Below are 27,881 nucleotides of genomic sequence, written 5' to 3'. Positions count from 1 at the left end.
GTGCCAACTCCCTCCCCCGCTTCCAGTCTGTTTCCTCCCACAAGTCCCAGCAGCAGGGCGGGGAACGACGGTGACCTTATAGCTTCCAGCCTGGCTCCAGCAAAGTCTTTAACCAGCCCAGCCTGCTGAGACAAACTCCGACATAGTATCTTAAGTGACTGTTGTTGTCGTCTTTTTAGTGCTTTATTTCCAGTAGCCATGAACAAGGACACGCAGAGCAAGCAGGTGCCGGAGTCCACCGGAACTCTGTCCCCATCCAAAGGCCAGAAACCCTCCAGGATGCCCAAGTGCTCCCGCTGTAGGAACCATGGCTATATATCTCCTCTGAAGGGACACAAACACTTCTGCAACTGGAGGGACTGCCAGTGTCCCAAATGTAAACTGATAGCTGAAAGACAGAAAGTCATGGCAGCCCAGGTAACCCTTATTTTACCGGTTAGCACGGCTAGTTTGAGCTGAACTGAAAACAGTGCTTATAAACAAAAAATTTGATGTGAAAATAAACCGTGGTGTGAAACAGGGAATACAAATAAATATTTTAAATTATGTTTGTATATTTTTAAATACAGTGGACAAGTTTACTTGAGTTGATTTTCTTCATTTTCATTTGTGTATCAACATGTCAAAGCTAGTTCCACAGCTAGCGTACAGAGCTTTACTAACTTTTTACAGCCTGTAGGCCCACTGTGTATTACTACATTTGTTACTAATTGAAATTAGTTAATAGGTAGGTCTCGGTATATAGAGCAATTTTTCCATCTTTTTGTGTTATTTACTTAGTAACATTGTACCTCGTAGTTTAAATAACATTTTCCGTGTTTTTTAAACGCATCCATTATCATTGATCGTTAGCTTTTGACAGTAAGTAACACTGGGAGATATCAGGGGACTACCCTGCTGGCCAAGGTTGAAGCTGCAGATACGCACGGCTCTCTGGCCAGTTCAAAAAATAATAAGCAATCCAAAAATGCTTCTTTATTTACCTGAGAATTTAGCGCATGAATAATATTTGAGAAAAATTTGCAATACTGTGTATGTGTGTGTTTGCACCTCGTAATTTTTGTGCTGTTAAAGCATATTTCGACATGCTCCTGCCTGCTGTATGTAACAGCCTTTTGGACATATTAAACTTGCTATTCATATAGCTTATGTTATCTTACAAAATAGAATGCTATAATTTCAGAAGGTGTTATCAGTAAATGTATTCTAACAAATTCATTTTTGTTTGAAGTGTTGTACTGGTAGAGACAGCAATAACATGACATGAATATGGCATCAGTCCTGTCCATTTTATCCTCTGATTTGACTAGGACAAGGACTAGACAGAAAACTGATTGTTATTAATATTATTGTTGTTATGTATATTTTCTATACTTTTGATTGTCTTGTCTGTTCTGCCAGAAAATGTCTTGTTTTTCCTTTCCTCCCCACCAGGTCGCACTGAGAAGGCAGCAAGATCAGGAGGAAGAGCTTGGTATTTGTAGTCCTGTAATTTTGCCAGGGCCTGAGGTGATGGTGAAGGATGAAGCCAGAGCAGACTGCATGCTCTCTGCTGAGGGACGATCCCCAATACCCACCAGTACCTGCAGTTCTTCTCTTGCTGCCACAGGTGAGGTATTGTGAGTCTTTAGTTACACATTTGAGCTCACTTGCAGGTGTCAAAACCTTCTCATGTTTTGTACTACTAATGTAGCCAACAGCTGATCATACAGCTCCACAGGTAAGTCAAAAATCTTAAAAAAACTAGAGTGGGCATGCACATGAGTGTAAACATGGAACATGGAACAGTCTTAATAGCCAAAGAACATTCAGATGAAAAAACATGGAAAATCCCTCTTAAATGATGTAAAGCTGTTTTGAAGTTCAAGGAGACATTTTTAGGTTTCACAAAAATTTATTGTTAAAGGTTAAAATTAAGGATCACCTCTGCATCATAATGCTGCATGCTCTTATACCTGCTTTTCACTATTCTGCCTGTGATCGAATGGTGTCTGGCTGAAATTGCTGAACATTATTAGACTGATCTGTAATTTTTGCTGTGCAGATGTTCATGGATAGCAGCTCCATCTCTATGCCCAGTCCAAAAAAAGTGAACATTGATTATAGAACATGGTGAATTCACTTTTATATTTATTATGCTAAATGCAGATGTCCTGTTTAGTGCTGCACCTAACTATTATCGATTAATCTATATCTAATATCAATTATTTCCACAATTAATGTTTTAGTATATAAAATGTTGAAAATGCTCACAGTTCCCAGAACCCAAAGTTACATGTACAAAGTGCTTCTTTTATCCAGCTGACAGACCTAAGCCCAAAGACCCTTTACTGTCATAAATGAAAAGGAAAAGCAGCAAAGTTACTTTTAAGAAGCTGGAACCAGCAGATGTTTTGCTTAAAAAAATGACATGATTAACCTATTATCAAAATCGTTCACAGCTTTTTTTATTTGTTTTGTTTTTTTTTTTCAACTGACCAATTGATTAATTGAATACTGAATACTTATGCCCATCCCTTATATCTACAACTTATTTAAACAATTTTGGACATTGAGTAAGATTCATTAAACTGTGAATGCCCAAGCTCACTATATTCCTTGTTAGTGCGATATCTTATGAAATTATCAAATTTTGCATGATGTGTAGAACATTTGTCTACATGTAAAACATCCCTCTAGAATAGATGCATCTGCTTTGAATGTTTTTTTCTTCAGTTTGTTTTTGATATTCAAAAATGCCATTAAAAACTGCAACTGAGAAAAGGACTTCCAGTGTTTATGGACTGTGGATTTTATGACTTGTTTGCTCTGTTAATTTTTCCTTTTTGTGGAACAGACTGTTTTGATCTTTTTGAAAAAACTGATCAATAGCTGGCTGAAGACATGCTTCCAGATACCACTTATCTTTAAAACTTTCTTCCGTATTTTTTCTGAGCCACAAGTGCTCCAAAGTCTATAAAATGGATTTACTGATAAACTTGTTTTAAGAACAATGGAATAACAACTTGGGGAAGGAAATTAAGAAGATTGTTTTTATCAGCTGGCTTTCTATAGATAGTGGTGGCAATCCAGTTATATAATTTTAACAATTTTACTTTTAGAAAACTAAAAAACAGACCTGTGACTGCATACTAAAATTACAACAACAAACAAAAAAACGACAACACTACAATTTGTACCGATTAGCATATTTTATTGTTCTGTTATTTAGTAATGCAAAGCAATTAAATAAATCCACATGACATAAGTACTTTCATAGGGACTGTAAATATCATAGATAAGACACATTTTCATGTGAAAAGAAATGAAAATTAAAGTTCATTTGTTGGCAGGAGCATGAAAGCGCATCCTTGATATCTTTCTTGGGAGTGGTGTGGAGGCAGACACAGATAACCATGTTCCCTGTCAGACTGATAGCAAATTTTAGGAGTTGGAATATGCTGGTCAAGGCTGCTCACATCTTGCTGTGATTCTGCTTTGTGTTTCTGTGAGAATGAATTTTGGGTCTCTGGTTTGGCAACAGAGTAGAAAGACTGAGGTGGAAAAAGGAGTCAAGTGCAGGAACAACAAATGTCATTATCTTTGGCTTCAGCGGTACATGATGTCTTCATTGTGTAAGACAGAAAGGTCAGGTTCTGCCTGAATGTGGAATGTAGCAAGAATGTGGCCTTGTTGATAAGGAAAGAACATCGGATAATGAGTAATGTTGGTCCTGACAGAGCAACCCACATTTCAGTATTGTGATGTTCATGTGTTAGGTCTGCCAAGTCAAGTTGACATCAGAAACACCTGTCACCTGCAGATGGTGCTATTGATAGCAATTTGACCTAGTGGTGGAATGAATAGAAGAATCTTATGAAGTTCTTATGTTTTCTTTTCCTGTCAACTGTTCGATCAAAAGATCTGAGGCAAACCTAGATCTATACAATTTGAATACATTGAATTATTTTCATTCAGAGGCTCATTTTGGAAAATAAAAACAAAATGTCTGCTTGACCTCTGCTCTTGGGTGCATAACATGACAACATGATTAAGTTTTACAAATTGGCTTATTAACCCTAATTAATCCAAGCAAATCATAAACTAACTAAAACAAATACTTTAACGCAGTGCTCAGATTCATATTTCAAATGTGATGATGATCTAGAAATACTGAAATACAGCCACAAACATCTCACTTCAGTCTCTGAAACAATCTTATTTGTTGTACCTTCTGTTTATGTGTTTGTCCAGGGAGTTGCTCGATGTCCTCCAGCCTGTCGACTGGTGCCCGGGCTCATACCGAGGAACCATCTGACCTGCTGCTAGAAAACTCCTATTACAACTTCCACCGGCCTTTGTGCTACCCCACTTACTATGGCAACCTCTACAACTATCAGCAATACCAGGTGATAACAACAACCACTCTGCTGTTTATCAATCCAACAGTCAAGGTCATTTGAAGCCTTTTTGAGGACTCATAGTAGATATTTATACACTGTAGTGTGTGAAAATCCTTATTTGATTAAGAGCAGGTTCATGTTGATGGATGATGGGTGATGAATAAACCCAGGAAAAAGATATTCATCACATCACATTCATATTGCTTCATTTTTCCAACCAGAATTTCATTTACAAAGAAACACAATAAATCCTTACATTTAGTGAACTGGACACATATAAAAGGATGGTCTGTTGTTTGTGTGCGTGTAAGAAATGATACCTTATTTGCTGTCTTTCTCGATAAGAGTTCAATTCAAGCAGTTGTGTTTGATTGCTATGAGACAATGTTATATGCTAATTTAACACAACCAGTTACAGAAAAAGTCACTCCTTTTTTTCTATTTTTGACCATAAAAAACACATAAATGATATATATATTATATATATTAGTAACCAAGTGCAGTAAAGTTTATTTGACTCTGCCGACATGCTTTATTATAGTATTAACTTTCTTTCAACAGTATTTGTCAAGGATCATAGACAAAACAATGATTTCAACTTAGTCACAGTCATTAACTTAAGCTAATAGCGGTTTACATAGCACAAATTAGCCTAGCTGCAAGCAGATACTAAACATGTTATACTTTTTCTTCACTGATGCATGACTTAAATCCACCAGTTTAAGTCATGCATCTCAGTGAACCTCCAAGCAGAACAGCACAGGTAAGTTTTAATCTGCATGCCCATTTTCTCAGTCTAACATTGTTGAAACAGAGTTGTTAATATTGTCATAGCAAGTCCTACAAGTTAGCAGACTGCTGAGTGAGTTTGTTGTATCTCCCGATCAATCAAAATCCAAACTATTTCTACACAGCTTATTTTTTCCTGAGAGGGTGGTAAATGTCCTCATTGTCTTTTTTTTGGCTACTTTACCATCAACCTACCTGGTGCTACCACTGTTTGAATGTTTAGGCAGGATGTGAGCTTGGACTGAAATGGTGATGTGGACAAGCCATGGGAATTTCAAAATGAAGATGCATCTTAAAGATAATGATTGATCAAGGAATCTATATATTGACCTAGGCTGATGGATTGTTACAACTCTGGTGTTTGTGTGAGTGTGTGTGTGTGTGTGTGTGTGTGTGTGTGTTGGAGTGCAGACTTGAGATATAAGTTGCTTTATGTTAAAGAAACAGGTAAGCTGCTAAGCTATGAATCACCTCAGCATGAACAAGGCCCACTTTCTATTGCGTCATCACGTAACTGTAGTAAAAGTAATAGGACCCACGTCGGTCTGTGGGCTCAACTTTGTGAATGCACAGCTTGAAGGGAAGAACATGGTATCAAGTCTTACTTTCAACAATATTCTGTTTCAAATGATCTTTACTTACAGGAACAAATTAGTTCAGATGCCTTTAAGTTTGTGAATTTGAGTATTCATTCACTTTAGTGAAGCTAGATGAGCAGTCTTGTCACCTAAAGAGTGTCATTTCATGAACCTGGATTTATCATTGATCATCTATCACCCCAAAAGTCATGAAGTGCTTTGAGAGACTGGTCATGGCCTGCATCAGAGACTGCATAGATGTCACTGTGAACCCACACCTGTACGCTTATAGGAGGAACCGATCCACAGAGGATGCCATATCTTCTGTGGTCCATACAGCTCTCACTCACCTAGAAAATAAGGACTCCTATGTCCGCCTGCTCTTCGTGGATTTTACATCAGCTTTCAATACAATCATTCCACAGACACTGATCCACAAGCTCAGTACTCTCGGACTGAGCTCCACCCTCTGCAACTCCTCCTTCCTAGTCACCTTCAGCACCGGCTCTCCTCAGAGCTGTGTGTTGAGCCCCGCTAACACATGACTGCTCAGCGCAACATCCGAGCTGCCTAATCATGAAGTTTGTGGATGATACAGCTGTGGTTGGATGTATCACCAACAGCGACGAGTCCGACTACAGGCAGGAGGTGGAACGCCTGGAGGGTTGGTGCAGAAAGAACAACCTCTGCATCAACGTGAAAAAAACCAAGGAGATGATCGTGGACTTCAGAAGGGGAAGACATCTCCCCCTTCCTCCCCTGTATATCGGAGGGACAGCGGTGGCAACAACACTTCCTGCCTCATGAGGAAGGCACACCAGTGCCTCTACTTCCTCAGGAGGCTGAGGCGTGCCGGACTGGGAAGCTCAGTCCTGACATCATTCTACAGATGTGTGGTGGAGAGTGTCCTGTGCTCCTGCCTCACCGTGTGGAACGGCAGCTTTGCGGCAGAGAAGAAGGCTTTGCAGAGGGTGGTGAAAGCTGCACAGAAGACTGTGGGACGCAGCCTATCCACAACCACTGACATTTACACCTCCAGATGCAGGAAAAGGGCCCCCTCCATCATGAAGGACCCCAACCCACCCCTCACACAAACTGTTTGCCCCTCTCCCCTCAGGCAGGAGGCTGCGGAGCATTAAGAGCAGGACCACCAGACTGAGGAACAGCTTCTTCCCAGAAGCTGTGAGACTGTTGAACTCTGGAGGACCTCTGTAGCCCCTGCTGCTGCTAACCCCCCCCCCCCCGACAACCACCCATGAACGTTGCACAATGCAGCCATTTTGCACAGAACTATACACACTTGTCTCATTTGCACTATTACTTGTCTCATTTGCACTATTCCTCATTTGCACAATTCTGCAGGACTGCTGTAAATATTGCTGCCATCCGGTCCCTGTTCACTGGTTATATCTTTTATTCTGGTTGTTTTTATATTCATAGCATTTGTATTGTAGGTTATTGGGCTTATACCAGGACCAGGGCAACTAATTCCGTTCCACCTCATGTTTCTACATGTGAGAAATGACAATAAAGCTCCTTGAGTCCTTGAATCCTTGAATTCACATACTTTTTTCCTTTGTCCCTCATTCACTCCTCTGCATATTCTCACTAATTTATGCTCAAATGTATCTCTATTGTGTCCCGTGAGATCAGCTTGTGCATGAAACAAATTAGATCTATAACTCTTCGGTGATCTCAGATGAGGTGGTTTGTTTTTTGATGAAGAACATTTGTCCACCCCTGCTCTCTCCTCTCCAACCCCCTCGCGCTGCTCTAATAGCAACATCTAGTTTTGGGGTCACTGCCTCCGGTAACTTGCCAGCACACAGCAGGACCTGAATTGCAAAGGTTAATGGTGTTGTCTGTCGGCAGAGGAACAAACCGCTATGCCTCAGTGCTTGAAGGAGAAAGTGAGCACAATAATGCTAATCAGTTAGCAGTCTTTAGCATAATTTAGCCATCCTCCTTTGTGATTTATGATATTTTCAATGAAGTTGTCAGGTTGAGAGGACTATGGCCTGCTGTTATTCAAATTCAGGAAGTCCTTTTTTACATTTGTATGAAAAACTGATTATATGAAGATTTGCTTTAGTGCCACACATTTGCACAATTTGTGACTAGAAATTTATTGTTATAATCACAAAAAGTGATAGAATGTTTCTTTAAGTATAACAAAAGTAGTTAATATTACTTTTGGGGAATAATTACCACATCTCCTCAGGTAAAAATAAATAAATAAATAAAGCTGTGTTTCCTCTGTCTCCTTTACCTGTCCTAAACCTCCACAATTTAATGGGCAATAGTCCATCTTTAGCATCCTCAACTGAAGTGATTATCCTTGGGTGACTTAATTTTGATTTTGTCTCCATGTGAAGCACTTATCGCTGGGGTATACATATGTGTGTGTGTGTATACATATATATATATATGTATACTGTTAATCAAAACCGATAAAGAAACACTGCAGTCTTTATCAGTGTGACGCCAACGACCTCATCCTCTCCTGTGCATTCAGTGGTGCTTGATTGTCATGCAGGTGGATGAGCTTCCAGACAGGAGATGGTGCCAGATAAGAAGACAGACCCTTTCAGGGAGGTAGAGAAGCCCTCCCAGGAGTCAGCAAGTTAGCCCATGAGCTAAGAGGAAGTATTGTAGATACAAACTAGCATTTACCATTGCTGTACTCTCAGTATAACTTATTCCATTATGTTGTGCGCACACTGTGTTCTTACTTTAATGATATCATTGGATTTACTGAGCTGTTGTTAATCTCATTTCGTCCATAACCCATAGCAAAAATTGCCAGATCACCTTGCCAAAATTGTGCATTTCCAGTTTATGCATTCATTTTTTTACTTAATAATCCTCAGTGCCATGAAAATGCATTTAGAAACAGGCTCTGGAGATGTGATGTCTTTTTTATGAAGTTATCATCCTGTCATCTATGATTTGTGCAGAACATCTCTTTGAGTTCATGTCAGTGAAGAATCCAACCCTAACTGTAAGGAAAATAATAAATTACATTACACACAATTAATCACCAACTACACTGATACCAAGTGTGTAACAGTACACAAAATGTGTAGTTCAACGTGGTTATGCGGTCACTGTTGATTTTGATGATTTTGGTACAGTGGGGAAAACACGATTGAATTTTCTTCCATTTGTTTTAAAACCACCTAACAGTGGCTCATAGTCGTTCATTGTCATAATCATAAAAAAATAGTCATAGTCATAAAAATTAAGGCACTCCATCAACTGTCCACTATCAAGAAGTAGTCTAAAAGAAAACAAAAGGGAATATATCAACAAAGCTATATGCACATAAACCAGCACTGACAGGATGTTATGTTTAAATCTTATGGACTCTGGATCTCACTGAGTATTGTAGCATATCTGAAGTGATGAACACTCCCAGGGAACTTACTTATTCATTTGGCCTTTGGCTGCTTGCACACAGAAGAAAGACTGACATGCACCTGAGGCTGTTAAAACAACCTATAAATATATTTAAGAACCTGTTAAAACAGCTATTTCTGCAACTAATGTTGGCTTTACTCCATGTCCACTATAGCTTAATTTACTGGACAACCACAACAAGCTCAAAAAGGGGATAGTATGAGAAGGTTCTATAGCCTTGACTCTGTTCTGGATGTAACCTACCACACCAAGAAAACCTCTAAAGGAGGGTGCTGAGGAGATATCCAGATCCAATCTGCGGACTTTCTTTAGAGGGAGCAGTGGCTCTACTCTGAGCCCATCCAGCCTGCAGAGGAAACTCATTTATACAACCTGTATCTGTGAAGTCATTCTTTCGGTCGCTACACAAAGCTCCTCAAGAAAACCTCTAAAGGAGGGTGCCGAGGAGATATCCAGATCCAATCTGCGGACTCTCTTTAGAGGGAGCAGTGGCTCTACTCTGAGCCCATCCAGCCTGCAGAGGAAACTCATTTATACAACCTGTATCTGTGAAGTCATTCTTTCGGTCGCTACACAAAGCTCCTCACCATAGACTTTCTTTCTACCATGACTAAGTATTACTGTTGATGCTGCATCAATCTCCCTGTCAAACATCTCAGAACAATGTCTATTTTGTGCATTATTTGGCATACTGAACATACAGACACGGCTTTCAACCCACCAGTAACATTGAGAAAGGTTTATTAACTGTTAATATGGCTTCACATTGACATTTGGGATTACTCAGTGTGGATCCTTCTCTGTGATCAAGGCAAAACCTGCCTTGCTCACAGAGAAGAGCAACTTTCAATAAGACAGTTTTGTTTGGTGTTGTATGTGTCCTGAAAACTGTAAGCTTAGTGCACTCTCAAGATCCCAGTTCAATCTCTAATGTATTTTTCACAGCCTAATACAAGAGCTGAGTGTAGCTTAAATAACTCTTTATAAAGCTGTCAGAGAATTGATGGTGTGGACAATACGGGTGACATATTACAGGCTGATAGAAATCAAATTCCATAAAAGTGAAATTGAAAACCCTCTGTCAGATGGCCTTCTGCTGAGTAGACACCTCGTTTTAAAGTTTTCAGAGGACTGAAGAAAGCAAGCGCAGCGAGTTGTAGCTCATTTTTAGAAAAGGGCACAACTCATGAATTTAAACATTACTAATTCTCTATTATTATTTTACCTCTATATTTCGTCCTTTCAGATTAGGTTAAGTATTGCCTGTGAATATCTCATTACCAGTTTAGAGGACTGTACAGTCAAACATGGGTGAATTGAGTCATAGTACAGTGGTATTCATATTGTATTTGAAATTTCAAATATAGAAAAGGAACCTTCTATTAAAAAGTTATATGATTAAAAAAACAATCATACAATGCATGACTCGGATGTTGTCTGTGAAATACAGCACATGAAGACAATTCTTTATATCAGTTCCAATTCCTGTCCTTGTGTTTTCTTGGATGAAGCAAATGCCCCATGATGATGGCCTCCTGTCGAGCCACAACATGTCCTCTCAGTACTACATGCATTCCTACTACCCAGCAGCCACCTACTTGACTCAGAGCCTGGGTTCCACCCCCTGCGTGCCAGCTGTCTTCAACCTGGAGGACAACAACAGCAACAAAAACAGCAATAACAACAATGACAACAACTGCTCTGAGGCCATGGCTGCATGTGAGTGACACACAAAAACACTCACACACACTTCCCAGGCCCCATAAAGTGTTACTCAGGCTTTATCCACAGTGTAGTTAAGTGCGTTCAAGGGAGAATTGCACTCAAGTCAGGAGTGCCATAAAATTTGCAAATTAAATTTGTCCAAAGTGAAGCTATTTTACTCTTTACTATGCTTTCTTTTTTTCCTTTTTAATGAAGTTCAAATTCAAATTCAAATTGAATTCATGTCATGCACCAATTTCCAAATGAAAATTTCCATGAATGAATCAAGAGGAGAGTGTCAGAGCGTGAGGATTGCATACAGTGAAGCTAACCTTAAAATGAATACAACCTAACCTAAACCATTGTTCCATCTTTTGTTTTGATTGAGAGACCCCTAGCAGCCAAAAATATGTGCTTTGTATTTAAAGGATGACAGAAAGTTAAATAACATAATGCTCAGCTAATTGGCAAAATACCCCATACCTGTTGGCTTTAATTTGCAGCCATCATACAGAAAGGAAAACATTTTCAAAACAACCACTAAACTGGCAAAGACCTGATGGCACAGCTCTGTTTCTTTTTGTCAGGTTCAAGGATGAAGCAGATCTGATCTCTGATTTCTGGCACTCTACACCACCAGTCTCACATTGAAATCTCAGCTGAACATGGCTGCTGACGGTGGTTGCCTGGTTTTTTTTTTTTGCCTTTCTCACTACCTGTGAATGTGGGTAAATCAGATTGGGTTTATTGCTTAATATGTTCAGTAAACTATTTGTGGAACTTGGATGACAAATACAAGTAAGTGCATGATGAATGTGAAATAAGAGGGAAGGTCCAGCACTAGGCAGTGGGTGAGAGTTGTTTTGTGCGCCTCTGGATAGAAACAGCAATTCTTTGGTGCATTTAGAGGCTTTCAGAGCTGTTACATAAGTGTTTGAAAGGACAAATTACAAATGGCAGAGCCCTGTTTCACAAATGGTCATCACTCACAAATTCCAGATAAATTTACAAAATATAGAGGGATTTCGTATTTCGTGGCAGTGAAGGTCACTGTCCTGATTAAGATTCTATTTTAAGATCCCACTTCCGATAAATATTTGCGCTTTCTGTGTCTACCTGTTTGCAAAGTGATGTTTTTTTAATATGTATTTTAAGCATACTGTGACTTTTTTCTATAATTAATCACATGTATATGTATTTTTGTTTGCTTTCTGAAAGTGCTCCATTCCCCAAGTAATTTAATTTTTGCAGCTCTATAATTGGTCAGTTTACCCAGACCTGTTGTGGTGCTTATTCATAAACTGTAGTATATAAATATAAGTGTGTTACACTCAGCACCTGTCACGCATTCAAGTGTGTAGAGATATCTAAAGAAAGAAAAAAAAAACAACAAAAAAACAATCAAGCTTTATTTTTCTTGTAATTAACCAACTCTGTCTGGTGTCTGTTTTTTGTGGAATGGGTTGTGATTGACTGCTAGTTATTGCTGTCTCCTTTTGTTTCATTCTTTTTGAAACTGAATTGAATGGGGGTGAGTAAATGGCACAAAAACATAAGCCACAAAATACAGCAGTTTTATTAGTGGTCCTTTCAGCTAGCACAGTTCCTCTGCACGTGAAAAGAACAGCAGCACAAAATAGAAGATAACAAAAAAGGTCTTTTTTTAGGAATTAAAAGATGAAATGGTATTGTATATTTTTATTATAAAGGACGTAGGTTAAAAGCATCATTAGTACATCAACATCCTTCTTTAAGTGAAACAGACTTCTGACACAACCCGCATCACAAACCTAAAGACCCCCGCATTTTCCTTAATACCTGTATTTGTTTATGACTTTGACCTGTCCATTTCCTGTGAGGGTCCCACATCAGCCTCCTGCTGCGAATCACCATGCTCCATTACAAGATAATAACACTCTCAGTGAGGTGTCAACACTGGTGTCAACTCAGGCTCCAACAATTGAGAAAAAACCACCTAAATGAGTAGTTTTCAGTGACCCCTAAACTGAAGCATTTAGTCTTTTTTTTAGATTTTTAATTCAAATATATATATAGTCCTCTTTTCATTTTGAAGTGTTTTAATGTATAGAAGAAATCAGGAGTATCAACAAGCAACAAAACAGAATTATCAACCTCATTAAGAAAGAAAACTAGGTCATCTCTATAGTGCTGGTGAGTGACTTAGAGTTCAGGTTTTCCCAAATATTTGACAAATAAATTGTTGTAACCAACAAAGGTCCAACAGCAAAAATTATGAAAGAATATGAAAGAAGCGGGCTTAAGTGTTTAAACACAAAAAGACTTGTCTGAATAGGTTAACAACATATCAAACACACAACATTTTTGAGAAACTCTGCAAATATTCACCTTTGAGAAGAAGGTGGAACCATTTAGTTTTGAAAATTTTGTTAAAAATACTTTAACAGTGTCAGAACAGTTATATTGTAACTATTTTTTGACTTCTATGCACTTTCTGATTTTTAAATGCTAAATGTCTAATCAGTTAATCCGTGCGTTCAAATTAATTGATAGCGAAATGTCGCCACCTAATTTCCAACAAAAACAACTTAATAAGGAAGGTAAGATAATATGCAGAATGTTATTCTGGTTTTTGATTTCATTTGAGATTTGCTTCAATCCCTCATTTCAATCCTCATTTAACCCTCGTTTATTTTGTTTCACTTTTGTTTAACTGAATGTGGTGTCTCTCTCTGGATCAGCCCATGAGTGCAAAATAGCAGCAAGCTCTGAGCCTACCTTTAACACCACCCCTTTTCCCTGTCAGATTTATCTCCCTTCCAGGATAAGGCTAATCAGTTGGCCAAATAAGAGATCCAAATAACCTTCAGGAATGCCACGCTGTCCTTTCCCCTTCTCACCTCTCCTCGCCTCTTCCTCTTCCTCACCCCTCTCCACCTTCCCCCTCCGCAGGCCTCGCTGTCTCCGCAAAATTGCCTTCTGGAGTTAGTGAGCGGGAACAGTTAAGATTTACAAACAATGAAGAAGCTTGTCATGCGTCTTTCTCCATCCGTCACGGTGGGCCGGGTGGAGCTGTGGGTAGAGCTGTCCTGATGTTCTTCATAAAAGCCAGCTCTCTGTGAAATATGCCCCCGGTCGGCCTGTTTACTACCCTGCGCTTGTCAGCAGCGACGCCACCATAAATCGCAGAGTGGGAGGTGACAGTGCAGTCCATCAAACTCCCACCCCACCATCTCGCCTCACGCTGCCACCCCCCCAATACATACACATACGCGCACAGAGACACACACACACTGTTTCTCCACAATCACCTGCCCCACTTCTTCACTAAGAGATCTAACCTGGGAGGCTCAGATGAGCTGCTCCAAAAGAGTTATGGCTGTTTCAGTCTTACAGGGGACAACTTTGAGTCTGTCACTTAACTGTTCTTTCTTTGTTGCCCTTATCTGGAGTTTTGCAAAATTCAAAACTGTTCAAACTTTGTGAGCTGTCAGCACATCAATTTTCCTTTCACGTACTTCTTTTCTTTTTATTTTTCCAAAAATAGAGACTTACACCAATGTCAGACCTCATAATGGAGCGCTGCTGTGCCAGCTATACGTTTGTCTGTTTTGTTATATTGGTGTCAGCGCACAGTGGACAGTAATTTAAATGCAAATCAGATTGTTGAGGTATTGCAGATGTTAATCCTGCTAATCGATAGACCTGTGTAAGGCCATTAGGTTAGAAATCCATTACTATCTTTCTAGATGATATTCTATTGATTTTTCTTACTTCAGTCTATACTGTACTGTACACCAAAGGGAGTTACTGTGTATAAAGTCTGTTGTTTCAGGTTCTCTGCCTCCTCTGGAAAAAAGGGACTAAAAAAAACGGGGCATTGGCATCAGTATGTTTCTTTGTTTTGTGTGTGAAATGGGTTTTACCTACTTTCAGATCATATTACTTCAGACTTGCACTTTCTCTCTCACACACACACACACACACACACACACACACACACACACACCCTCGTTTTAGAGATGTCAAAGAGCCCTCTCACTCTTTTGGACTTATTATACTTGAAACAAATCAGTACTTCCAACCCAAGAGGTGACCTTTTCAGAGGAGGTGCTGTTTCATGTCATGTAGCAGCAAGAGTTCATTTCCCTGGTCACTGACGTGCTGAGAACATCACTCACCTCAGGACATGTATTCTGTGTTGTTTCTCCACCTGAGAAAAGTGAGGCCAGAAGATCACTATTGGTTTAAATGATTGTATAATTATAGAATTTCATCTTGAAAAGTAATACTGTATCAACTGTATCAGGTTTTAAGTACTTCAGGTCCTGCAACCCCCTTGCTATGAGGCGAAAGTGGCCTGCTTTGATTATGTATTTTTCTGTTTTTTCTTTCATGAAATATCTGCTCAGTGTTGATGTAGGAAATCAGAATCAGAATCAGAATTCCCTAACCCTAACCCTAACCCTTTATTAATCCCTGAAGGGAAATTCTTGTTTTTACAGACATTGCACATGCAGTATTCCTGACTAAGAAAGGAGAAAAGTGCAGAGTATAAAAATAGGATAAACAATAAACAAAACAGAAAAGAATAAGCCACTGAAACTCAAACTCAATCAATGTGCCTTTGATTTTCTCACTGCTTTCATGACAGTAGTGCCTGTTTGAATTTGCTTACGAATTGCAAAAGTTCGGTGAATCCACCTCGCTCGGTTTTTAGTACTTTATATCGCCCTTTTATCTTTATATCACTTTTTCCAGATTCTTAAAAATTGGATGCAGGTTTTCTTGAATTTTCCTCAGGATCGATAAAGTATCTATCTATCTATCTATCTATCTATCTATCTAAAAGAATTTTGTGGCCACCTTATGAACTTATCTTTCTATTTCCATGGGAGACTCATAAACTGTAGAAGAAGAAAAAGAAAAAAGGAAAGAATTTCCCTTCGGGGATAAATAAAGGAATTCTGATTCTGATTCTGAAGATATCCAGATTTCCTTTCTGTTTTTCTGAAAATGAATACATTTTGGTTTAGTCTGTAAGTAAGAGATAGCAGCAGAGAAAGTGACCCAACTGGGGCCTCATCAGGCCCCTGGAGGGCTTCACTGAATGTGTGGCTGATTGAGTGTCTCTCCTGCCTCTTGGTCACAGTGGAAAATCCTGTGTGGCTTGTCAGAGTGTCTTCCCCACCCTGCTGTGCTGCTAAATACCCTTGTAGCCTCTGGGGCTGTGGACAGGCTAAATGCCAGTGTAATTGTTTGCTCAGGGAACAAGTACCATTGTAATGTGTTGTACAACACCACCGTTAACACAGGCCTGAGGCTGTGGAGACATTAAATGGTCAGGTGTAGTGTAGCCGTGTAGTTTATGTCCTTTTATCTTCACTCTATTTTTCTCTCACTTGTACACACACTCACATTCGCACACTGTCCAGCTTTGAGGGACTAGAAACTGTTGGCTTCTGTTTTATCTTATGGCATTCTTTGTGCAGCAATAAAAGTAAAATATTGAAAATATTCAAGCTGTTAATGTACTGTGATAGTTGATTAAATAATTTGCTTCTAAAATATTTTAGCTGTAGCGCAAACAATAGAGATTTGTCTGTATTTGTTCCTCCTTTGCGATGTGGTGTAACTTTAGCACAAAGAGCAAGACTTACACACAGAATTACACACAATATTTTCTTTAAAATATCAAAGAAAATACATTATTCTTAATTAAGATGCATTGTGTATTTCTAATTTCTTCCTGATGTTGTGGGACATCTGATAACATAAAACATAACTAATTTAATGTTAATCTTAATCTTATTTGGTAGGTTGAAATTTATATTTCCTCCCTTACCCCTCACAAAACTGAAACCTACATATAACCCAAAAAAATAATAAACCATATTGTAATTTTAAGCTTCTTAAACTAATAATCTTGTTTGGAGAGGTAGCCTGGCTCTTGTGCTTAGTTTTAGTCAGATCTGTGTCCAAACTAATTCAAATTCTGATGTAACATTTGAAAACAGAATCGACACATGCTTAGTGTGTGTTTAAATATAATCTGCACATAAAACACTTCATGCACGGGACATACAGTATCATGCTCGCATCTGTGTACATACATAAAGTGGATGTTGTTTTCCTGATTCTCAAGCTTGATTAGTTACGGTTTCTTACACTGTTTTGTGCAGCAGCAGCGACTCAGCGTGGATTGATAAATGATGTTGCCTTGGCAGCTCTCTGAAACAGCTGAACGACTTGGATAAACACATATGGCAGCTTTAGCACCCACAGGAGGCGTCCTTCTTTCCACAGCAATATATTTCACTCTTCCTGTTTCCTTTACTTTGGCATTTTTCTTACCCTGCCAATTCACAATGAATCTTGTTTAAAATGTAATGATAGAAAAGTCCTGCAAATATTGATCAGCCGCCTTAACTCATTATTGCATATCCATAATTTTGCGATGGTCCACGTCAAAAAGTCAAGCGATAGACTGATAGGCCATTTTGTGAGTTGATGGGGCAAAGTAGCTGAAATGGAGATTTAGCATATAGGGACGAGGGCTGTGTCACGCCTCTCTGGCAGTCATCTTCACTAGGGACAGATTGGTTAACAATACAGGAGCAAAGGTTCCTCTCTGCTTAATTAGCCTTTGACCCCGACACTGATGCCTTCTGTCAGCCTGCTCTGACCCTTCCGCTCCATACCAAAGCAATAATGAGCATTTAAATGTTTTCTGACCCCCATAATGTCTGCATAAGAGACTGCATCCCTTTAAACAATTGTGTCAACAGCTCTTCATTTGGAAGATGAGAATAAGAATTATGTGGAAGATTTAACTGTGCACATAATAAAATGAATAGTCCTTATACATGATAATGCAAAAGCTATTATTTGACTCTTTATTTAGTTCTCTGATTAAAGTGTTTGATGTGGCTTGAAATTAGTCGTAGCTCAGGGTTCATTACCAGACTTACTCTAAGAGCTGTGGTCACGGTTCTGTGTATTCACTTGTGGCATTTGTTTTACGTGCACCAACAATATTTCAGAAGCCGTAACTCTTTCGAGAAAAATGCATTAAGGGATTTTAGTAAAATTTTGCTGGGTACTGAAATACATCAAACCAAAAGACAAGATAAGTCACTACTGGGTTTGCCATATACTTCAAATGAGAAAGAGCAGCTTTCCATCACACTGCAACTGAAAATACTAGTTTGGTTAGTTAGATGATCATTAGATGATCGTTTCCCGGATTTGAAAGCAAAGAAAATTATAAACTATAATAATCATTATGTTTATGTACTATTTTGAAATGAAGAATTCCTAGTTAGTAGTATATAAACTTAATTTCTAGGAGACAGGTTGCAGTTTCAGTGTTATAGTTAGCAACATCCTCATAAGCAAAAATACAAACCTTCTTGAACACGACAAGATGTTTCTCAGCCTGGGCTGCAGACACCTTGCCTGGCCTGCCAAAACAAAATAAGATAAAATAAAATAAACCACACTACCAAGGGCAAGAGTGTCATCAATTTCGTTCTCATCCAATGTAGCTTCAGCACAGTGGATAAGCTCTTCAAGGTCACTTGGTGAAGGGAGAGCCTTACACTGCTGAATGATCTCTTGCTTGAATGTCGTGGACCATCTAAAATGAGTAAATAAAAATAAATAAAAAATATTTATGATCAAGAAATTCAAACACCCATAGACAGCGAAAAAACAGAAGACCAATGTTAATTTATAAGAATAATAAAAATTGAGTGTCGCAAATACCAAAGAACCATTTCGTCATTGGAATGCTAACATGGCAATGCAAAATCCCAGAAGTGTAGATGTGAAACAGAATTAAAACACAACAGCTATTTGAAAGACCTCCTCATAAACCCTCAAAAAATATTTTTCGGCTGGAACCACTGCAATTGGGACTAACCTTTCCATAAATTTTGCAGTTACACCTTCTCCAAACTGCAGGATGAAGTCTTGCTCAATCTGCAACAGAAAAATGAAATACCAAAAGCATTTTTTTAGTTGGGACTGACCGGAAAAATATTAAGTTTGATATTAAGCAGTTGAGCAGCTACAGTATGTATGTAAACACCTAAAAGTATGGACATGCAAACAGTTTTAAAGTATATTTATTCAATTCAAGAGATTTTGAGAAAGAAATGTTGCCATTAATAGTAATTCATACTGAAAGGACAACTGCACGTTTTAATGCAAAACATTCAATTACCAGGCCTTTGACATCTTTGAAGCGAGGAAATTCAGTCAAGTACCACGCCAGATAGCCACTGCCACTTTCAACATCGTAGAAATGTTCCTTCAAAATTACAATAGGTTCATTAGTTCCAAGTGCAGCAAGTTAGTTGAAATTAGGAAGTTATATCAATGTAAAACTGGATAATAATACTTGGTATGGAAACAGAAATGCACCATTTTCATATCATGCATTAGGTCTAACTATTTTATTTGCACATACACACAATAATTTGCTCTGATTCTGAAAATGCTTTAAAAAGGCTTACATATCCATTTTTAGAGTAGGGATCCATCAAGTAAGGGAAGAGCTCAACTATGCCTCGGGCGTACATCTCTCTCACATTCCGTGGTGGGGCCGTCCTGACAAAAGTACTCAACACTGTTAAATGACATACTTCCAAATATTTGACAGCAAAGCCAATAACAAGAATAGCATAATAAATGTTTTCCCTACAAACACAGAAGAAAAAGTTCTAGCAGAGACAAAAAATTACCCATGCTTTTCTGTCGTGTCAGCCGCAAGTATGTTGATGATTTGATGACGTGAGGAGTCGGTCAGACTTTTGGTGCGGTGGTACTCTTTGGTGATACGGTCGCCCCCAGGTCTCCTCATTAGCGCCAATTCAACCACCTGTGAAATAGACAAGCCTTTCACAACTGACAATACATACACTTAACAAAACAAGGTAACTCCTTTAGTAATCAAGTACAAAAAAGATTTCCTACACCAACTTACATGTTTGGCCTCTTCATCTGTCCTATGTCGCTTTTTGGATGTACTGTCACTCTCCTTCAGTATGATTGTGTCATCTGAGTTGCAGGACACGATTTCAAGGATGACTGTGTCATCACTACTATTGCCAGGAGACAATGCACTGGAATTTCTTGGGAACTGCTGGATAAAGTTTCCTTGAAATCTGTAGTTCAGGAGAAAGAGAGAGAACAAAATAATACCAATATGTTATAATAAAAAAAGCACAACTTAAGATTACTTTCCATGAAATAGTGACCTTAATAGAATCAATGAAGAACAATTATACCGTCATCAAACTTGATGGTTAGTATGCCAGTACTGGGCTGCTGCGCTATGTCAGAGAAGACCTCCGCATCCAACTCAGTGCCTGTTTCGTCAAAAACCTTGACACCTTCACTGACTGGTGGAACTGAGAAAAAAAAACGAAACAATTTCATATATATAAATAATAATGTGCTACCAATACATTGATGCTGCCAGGCATTGAATCTTATAATGACCGCCAACCACAAAACTCAGATCTTAATTGCTTGCCGAAACGGTGAAGACGATTATGTTCAATTTTTAAGAAATTATGAACACGCTAACACTGTTAGTTCCTTTAGTTTTAATCAACATGGTGGTATCTCCAAAGGAAGCAAACTGATATCAACATTATGATCCCAACACACCAGTATAAGCTGTGGCACAAAAGGTAAATACACAACCTGAAATGGCCAATTTCAGCTTTATAAATCACAAACTGTCCGATTTATTGTGATTCACAATTTCCAATTAAAGCCATTCTGCACGCACCAGCACTTCCCTAGTCCCCACAGCCGATGACAGGCATCCTGCGTTGATGTGCTCACACCGCACTAATAAAACATTAGCAGACAAAATTCGCTGAAAGTGATCGGCGTATGAAATTTTAGTGGCAGCGACGATGTTTTAGCAGTCACGGTGCGCGACATGTGCCACACCCAGAGCCCTAATTACATCGACCGACACCAGAAACTTCTCTTAAAATCTTCGTACCAGCGTGCAGCACTGTCGCGTTCGCCACCACAGACACCAATAGTTACTAGTGTTAGCTACTTTAGCCGACTCCTGACACCTGCAGTGTCAGCTATTTTACTGGAATAAATGTACAAGCGTGACACATAACACACCGTAACAGCCCGTCCTCGCTGACATTAACGTTACATCGTGCCGTGTTTGTTCAGTTTGGCGTTGCGTGGTCAGCCCTAATTATCTCCATGTAGCTGGTACATTTAAGCTAGTCGCCGATCAGATATCACGTTAGCCATTTGAAATTCGGTATTTGAAGACACGTAACCAACACTGACAACGACGACGTACCTTTATTCTTACAAACAGATTCTGTTCGAATGAAGTAACAACAGCAATAGTTTATTTAGAAAAATTTAACGCAGTCATTCGATTTGAAAATGGTGATGCCAGAGTTGTCGACGTCCTCAGTTTGAGCGGGGAGGTTGGTGGGCGGGGTTTTCAGAGTAATATTTTTTTTTTTTAACACTGATAGGTAACTTGCTCTAATCCAGTCCTTCTCAAATAGTGGGGGTGCGATGCCAAGGGGGGCGCGTGTGACCATGGGGAACATGCTTTTTTTTGCCGTACTAGAATAAAGTGTAATTGCACATCCACTACAGTAGTTGGCAGTGGCGCTCTCATTGTCAGAATGTGCGCAGGGAGTATTAGCTCTATGGTGTAGCGGTTTTTTTGCACCGAGCAGGCGATATGAAGTGCAGTAAACGAACCCTTAAGAGAAAACATGAAGAAATTTTTAACAGGAATGAAAAGAAAGGCGGAGAGAGACGAAGATAATGGGACAAAACTAACTCACCCGAAAGCTAAGACGAGGAAATATGACGAAGCATATGTAGCGATTGGCTTCACTGTGACTGCAGTGGGAGGCGAAAGACCCGTGTGTTTACTGTGTCTAAAAATGCTGGCAGCGGACAGCATGAAGCCAAATAAATTAAGGCGCCACTTGAAGACATTACATCCCAATCATGCTGATAAGCCGCTGGTGTTTTTTCAGCGAGAATGTGCCGAATATTGCCAACAATCATCCCGCTTTGTGAATGCTACTTCAGTAAACCAGCGAGCACTGTTAGCATCATATTACATATTATTATTACTATTATTTATAGTCGCGGCGGAGAGTGGGTGGGGGCGCGCGAATTGTTTTCTTCTTGCTAGGGGGGGCGTAACAGAAAATAATTGAGAAGCACTGCTCTAATCGGTGTTGAATTTTCCCCGAGAGAGCCAATTTACTTAAATGTTGCACTGACAGTGTAAAACTGTTAACTCCAATTATTTTCACCAACACTGGAGGTTTTCTTGTTCAGTTTTACTCTGTTCTTTGTTGGAAGAACTCTGAAAGAATTAAAATACTTTGACAATGCATTTTTTACACTGGCAAATTTACTGTGTAGCCATTTAATACCGGGTCAGCCTTGTCATGTGACAGACAACTCTTCATTCTCAAGATTGAATTTTTGTTCCCTTGATGAAAGCCTCCACTATGTGTTCTTGTCCCTGGAGAGCACTGACAAGATAGACAAATTCGGAGAGTTGATATTGTTGATTGTTGTCTTTGGCAACTTGCAAATTGTGAACTGAATAGTGTCACACTAAGCAAGTTCTATCTGCTGAATAAGACCTGCTTGAAAGCTAAGATTATTTTGTCAAGCTTTCACACTCAGTGTCACATTGTGTTTAAAATTCCCATTAATGTGCAGTTATTAACTGCAGTAATAACTTGCAACCATCTGTATAGCAAGCGTGTCAACTTGGTGAATTTCTCATTAATGCCTATACCTATACTGTATGTCCTGTGTTAGTATTAATCTGATGCTATAAAAACAACAATAACAGCAATTCTACTCTAAGGACTTTCCACCAAATGCTGGCTGCAGGTATTTTCTCCTAGTCAGCCAAAAGAACATTAGGATAAGATCTGGCTGTCAAATCAGTTTCATTATAGACCTGTCTTTGTATGGCTTTGGGGCATTGTCATGTTGAAACACGAAAAGGGCAGTCACCAAACTGTTGCCACAATGTTGAAAGCATACTGTTGTCTGAAATATCTCTGTGCACTAGTAGTTGCATTAAGATTTCTATTAGTCAGAAATGAAAATCATTAAAAAGCCCCACTTCAAAAGTGTGTAAGATATACATCCATATATGATGTAATATATTTAATATAAATTATAAATATTACATGCATACAAAATAATCTTTAGTAGCTGCCAATAATGAGTATAGTGATCACACATCATGGCAACATATTCATTGTTTTTTATGCCAATTTCTTAATAAATTTGTAAATGATTTTTATATATTCAATTTTCACAAGTAAACTGAAAATCCATTTAAGTAATAAAATCCTAGATAAATGAAAAAAACTTATTATATCTTGTCTGAAAATTAATATACTTACAGTTCTACTTCCTGATACTTCACATACAGTTCAGTGCAGAATTGTGTTTGTGTGCACGCCTGTGTGTGTGTTTACTTTAGGTGTTATCTACCCGTATGACCCTTGTGTACAGTGGATGAGTGTATGAAACCCACAGAGAGAGCTTATCCCTGCAGGATCAGACTGAATTACCATCCTCTCACATGGGCTTTTGTTCCTCTCTTTGGCAGCAGCAGAAATGATTGCACCTTCATTCACTCCCTCCCTCCCTCTCTTAACAGGACAAGTGGGAGGTTAAAAAAGCTTTCTTTTGTTATTCCATACAAAGACTGTTTAATAGTTTGGAAATCTTATATAGAGTGCTGAGTGACTGGGAAAAGGGCAAAAGTTCATTCAGGAGAATATACTCTCCTTCAACAGCATGAGCTGGTAAAGTCTGTCTTGTTACAAACTATTTTTTGTAAATAGGCTGAATGTTAAATAGAAGAGCTTATCTTCTCTCGTGGTTCACAAGGAGACATATAGCAAGTGCAGTTATAACTGCTTACATCCAGTATAGACAGAATTTTATTATCACAGCTGAAAACCTGAAGATCTCATTTTCTAAATTTTTGGCAGTAATAAAAATAAAATGCATGACATGGACCTGGATGTTGCTGCAAAAATGTCCCAGGACTTGGTAGAGACCAAAACAGAGCAAAAAGTGAGTGAATATTGGAAGTACATTCATCAGGTGGTCACAAACATGACTCCAAATGAGTGCCACTGTTGGTCCCATTCATCATATTGACATGACACTGACATGTTGTAAGTATTTTGTTTTTGTTTGTTTTGTTTTTGCTGAATGCTGGGAAATAATTTTATTGCTGATCAGTTTCTGAGTAATGAATAATTTGTACCAAGAAAAAATGTTGATATTGATTTCTATAGGGACATATAAATAAGAATAAAATTGAGAAAGGAGGGGAACCTGAAAGGAGAACTGAGGAACTGCATAGCAGTTGTGATTGTGTTGGTGCTATAAGAAAATGATCTTAAGGTTTTGACTAAAGACTAATGGCCTGAATGATAGAACTAGAGAAATCATGCTTTAAGGTAGTAAATAAGTTTTACAAAAGCAGATAAGAAGAAGATAAGATAAGATAAGAACTTTATTGATCCCACAGAATATTGTTGTGCTTCATTTTTTCCTTCTTTCTTCATTTTCTCATTACATTTAACTTTTTTTTTTTTCAACAAAATGAAATTAGTAGAAAATAAGATTGACAATGAAAATAACATGTTAATTGTTTAATTAGTTACAGCTTTTGTGTCATTATTGGGTGCTCGACTGCTAATTGAGGACAAGGCTTTCTGGTGTTTCAGCAACATTAATCTATATTAAACAGGAGAGCATAGAACAGTCAGATGAAGTAGTGTACATGTGTACAGCAGTGTGTCGTGATTTAACATCTCCAGTGAAATGAACACATCCAGTTGCTTTCAGCCTTTAATTATATCATAGATTTCCTGCTGATGAACAGTCAGAGAATTAACAGTGAGTGGGCTAATTCACAGCTGCTCTCCCCCCATCCACATGCAGTTATTGCTGTACAAGCAGGCCACTGACGGATTTAAAAAAACAGAGCAGGGTACACTTAGCTACACAAACATCGGTATTAACGACTGGGCTGCCAGTTTGGAATTGGTGACAAACTGCAAATGGGCAAAAAATTGGAGACCGAAACCAATCAAGAAGTTAATGAGGAGAAAAATTACTCCTCTTTTCCCCTCCCTCCACTGCTGAGGGGAGAGAGAGAAAGAGAGAGAGAGAGATGGTGTAGGTGAGAATGAGGAATCAAGAGGGAGGCTAATCAAGAAGAAGAAATCAAGAAGGATTCTGGGAAACACTGGAACTAAACTCTTGTTGATATTAATACTGTCCTGATCACTAGATTATCCAGAGTAAACGTATTTGAGACAGTACAGCTTAATCAGAAAGGGAGTGGACTAATCAACTAGAGCACATTTCAGCTTTTTTTGGCTATCATTTGATGGAGGTGATTGGGAAATATCTTTCAAAAACACTTTGTATTTGTCGCTGAAATAATTATTTTTTATATTTCATCCACTGGTCAGCTCTCAATTTGGGAACCAGTATATTGTAATTGAAATGTTTTTGTATTGTAATGATTAGGCAAGAAGCACATGAGTAGCCTGAGCCTTACAGTTAACTGTGTTAATATCAACAATGTGGATATTTTCTGTTTGTGGATTTTGGACTTCTGTTTGTTGATATTTACTTGCACCTTTCCTTGTACTGCAACTGCCACACAAGTTCCCTTAGGATAAATAAAGTTGTGTCTTACAACATTATTAGATATCAGTGCTGCTTTTTAGACTGTGGACCACCCTATATTGATTGAGAGGCTTAGGCAGTGGGTTGGTATCTCTTGATCAGTGCTTCATTGGTTGTCCTTATCCATGGCAGGCAGGACCTTTTGGTTACAGTTGATAATTATGCTTCATCAGCGAAATATGTGTTTCGTGGTGTTCTCTGAGGTCCTGTCCCAGGGCCAGTGCTGTTGGCCTTATACTTCCACTGGGTCAGATAATGACCAAGTCCACTGAAGAGTCCTATGTCAATCTGTATATCCTTACACTTACACTCACACAGAACCAGGAGGAATCTGAAGTCCTCTGATTGGGGTTTGTTTTCTGGTTTTTATGTACCACGCTAAAAGACAGCTATTATTACTTTGTCAAGCACTTTGTGACAATGGGTCTTCATCATTCTTATTACTGTTATTGATAACAGTAATATTAGTATTATTGTTGTTGTTGCTGCTGTTACTGTTGTTGTTTTTAGCCATTAGATTACTTCAAAGATGCGCCGTTTATTGTTGTCAAATCATTTTGATTGAATTGCCTAATAGGTCAGCCTATTTTCTGAGCACAACGCCAAAACAAATTGTCAGTCAGATCAAAAACAACTCTCCACAGATAAATGTCTCGTAATATGGCTTGACAGAAGCTCTTAATGGGATAATCAATGACAAAAGCTCCACAATAGTTATTAAGTGTTAATAACATTTGATTATAAAAAAAATGCTGTTGACCAACCTATTGTGTTAGTGTGTGCAGTGGCTGTAGGTGAGTGCTAAAATGGGTAGTTGTGCATAGCTCTCATGTTAACTGTAAAAGATCTGATGAATTTGTTTTGTGTTCATTGTCTTCCCTTTTTGCTGACTGACTCAATTTGCTTTAAATCCAGAGCTTTGCGAAGAATCATTTTGCTGTACAGTCATATTTATATCAGGTGAATACAGCACTTCAGAGAGAGCTCCATTTATTCTGCAGTGCTGATGATACCACTCTGCTGGTGTGTTTGTCTCATTGTAGTATTTCTGTTCTCCTTTTTATTTGCTTGCCATAAGTACGGAGACATTTTTTATTTTATGTGTGCTGCTGTTCTGTCTGCCTCCAAGAGGCAATTTGAATTTATCATATTAATGACTTTGAGGAGTATCCAAGAAAAAAGATTTGTAGCCCAATACCTAAAGCGCAGTGAAAAATTTGAGGTTTATTTTTCAAGTGCATAAACATACTTTACCAGAGCACGACAACAATTTAATTGTTATGTGTTTTAATAATTTTTTAACCATAATAATATTGTTATATAAAGCCTTTTATTTTGTGACATACTATTTATTATTATGTGCAATGTTGAAATTTGATGAATATAAAAAAAACAAAAAAAACCCCCCAAAAACTAGTTGGTCCTTGCTTACTATCACACATATATACATACATATCTGGCCAATAATTAGGTGAAGTAGCCACAACTGTTGCTTTGTGAATATAGTAGCCAGCTAGGGGTCTCGCAATTAAAACAATAACCACAAACCAACTTTGACAACCTTATGAAGTAGCCTCCAAATGGACTTTGACTGGCAAAAACACAGAATTGAGCAGTTTCATGTTAAAATTCAGTGTTTTTTCAACACTCTTCAGTGGACACAGGATGTCTGCGAGTTGAGCTGATACTTTCGTGGGCTTGTTTCTCTGACAACTTAAGATATGACTAAGATCTTTGATCCAGTTCAAGACAAAATTAAAAACAAGCAAGATCTAAGAATCTTATAGACAGTAGGTGGCTGAAAATGTTGTCTGGCCATCATGCCAGCATTGGACACTTAGGGAAAACGCTGCTGTTTCATTGTCTACTTTGAAAAGTTAAAAATAAACTGGATTCTGTGTGTCTCATTTCTGCAGCCTTCTCCCCCAGTCACATCTCCATTGTTCACGACTCCGCCTGCAGGACCCCGCTTAACTCTGAGGTCAATGTTGAATGTGAGGCCAGCGATGAGATGCCAAACTTCACTGTCAGCTCCATCATCGATGGTGACGCTGGAAAATGAAAAAAGCTAAGGATAAAATTATACAACAAAAGCGTTATGAGATTAGTTGAGCAGTTACTTTATGTTCTTGAAAAACAGTTTCACAAGTTTATTGTCACTATAGGTTTTTCTGGTCTTTAGGTCTTTCTGTCCAGGAGGCATGGTGATGTCTGTTGCATAGTTTAGTTAAGAGTAAAGAATGTAAATTATTAAATC

The 27,881-nt window shown here is 38.5% G+C and overlaps 1 protein-coding gene and 2 long non-coding RNA genes across 3 annotated transcripts; 1 reads left to right on the top strand and 2 right to left on the bottom strand.

Moving 5' to 3' along the window:
• Positions 1–36: 36 nt before the first annotated feature.
• On the top strand, positions 37–27,717 carry dmrt1 (doublesex and mab-3 related transcription factor 1). Its single transcript, XM_046385984.1, has 5 exons — positions 37–417; positions 1,435–1,609; positions 4,234–4,388; positions 10,681–10,888; positions 27,541–27,717. Exons 1-5 carry the CDS (start codon positions 199–201, stop codon positions 27,684–27,686), a joined length of 903 nt encoding a protein of 300 aa, XP_046241940.1. The 5' UTR covers positions 37–198; the 3' UTR covers positions 27,687–27,717.
• LOC124057576 lies at positions 18,328–19,110 on the bottom strand. The gene is made up of 3 exons (XR_006843130.1): positions 19,080–19,110; positions 18,777–18,835; positions 18,328–18,491 (listed from the first exon to the last, which is right to left on the bottom strand). It is a non-coding gene; the product is annotated as an uncharacterized LOC124057576 (long non-coding RNA).
• LOC124057577 lies at positions 19,991–20,269 on the bottom strand. The gene is made up of 2 exons (XR_006843131.1): positions 20,146–20,269; positions 19,991–20,022 (listed from the first exon to the last, which is right to left on the bottom strand). It is a non-coding gene; the product is annotated as an uncharacterized LOC124057577 (long non-coding RNA).
• Positions 27,718–27,881: the final 164 nt, after the last annotated feature.

This window comes from Scatophagus argus, chromosome 4 (genome assembly GCF_020382885.2).
Source record: "Scatophagus argus isolate fScaArg1 chromosome 4, fScaArg1.pri, whole genome shotgun sequence".
Lineage (NCBI taxonomy): Eukaryota > Metazoa > Chordata > Actinopteri > Scatophagidae > Scatophagus > Scatophagus argus.
The sequence above is the reverse complement of the archived record's forward strand: the minus strand, read 5'-3'. Positions and strand labels throughout refer to the sequence as shown.

Coding starts and splice junctions, on each gene's coding strand:
- dmrt1 (XM_046385984.1), top strand. CDS start 199: ATGAACAAGGACACGCAGAGCAAGCAGGTGCCGGAGTCCACCGGAACT. Junction 1,610..4,233: donor TTCTTCTCTTGCTGCCACAG/GTGAGGTATTGT, acceptor GTGTTTGTCCAG/GGAGTTGCTCGATGTCCTCC. Junction 10,889..27,540: donor CTCTGAGGCCATGGCTGCAT/GTGAGTGACACA, acceptor TCATTTCTGCAG/CCTTCTCCCCCAGTCACATC.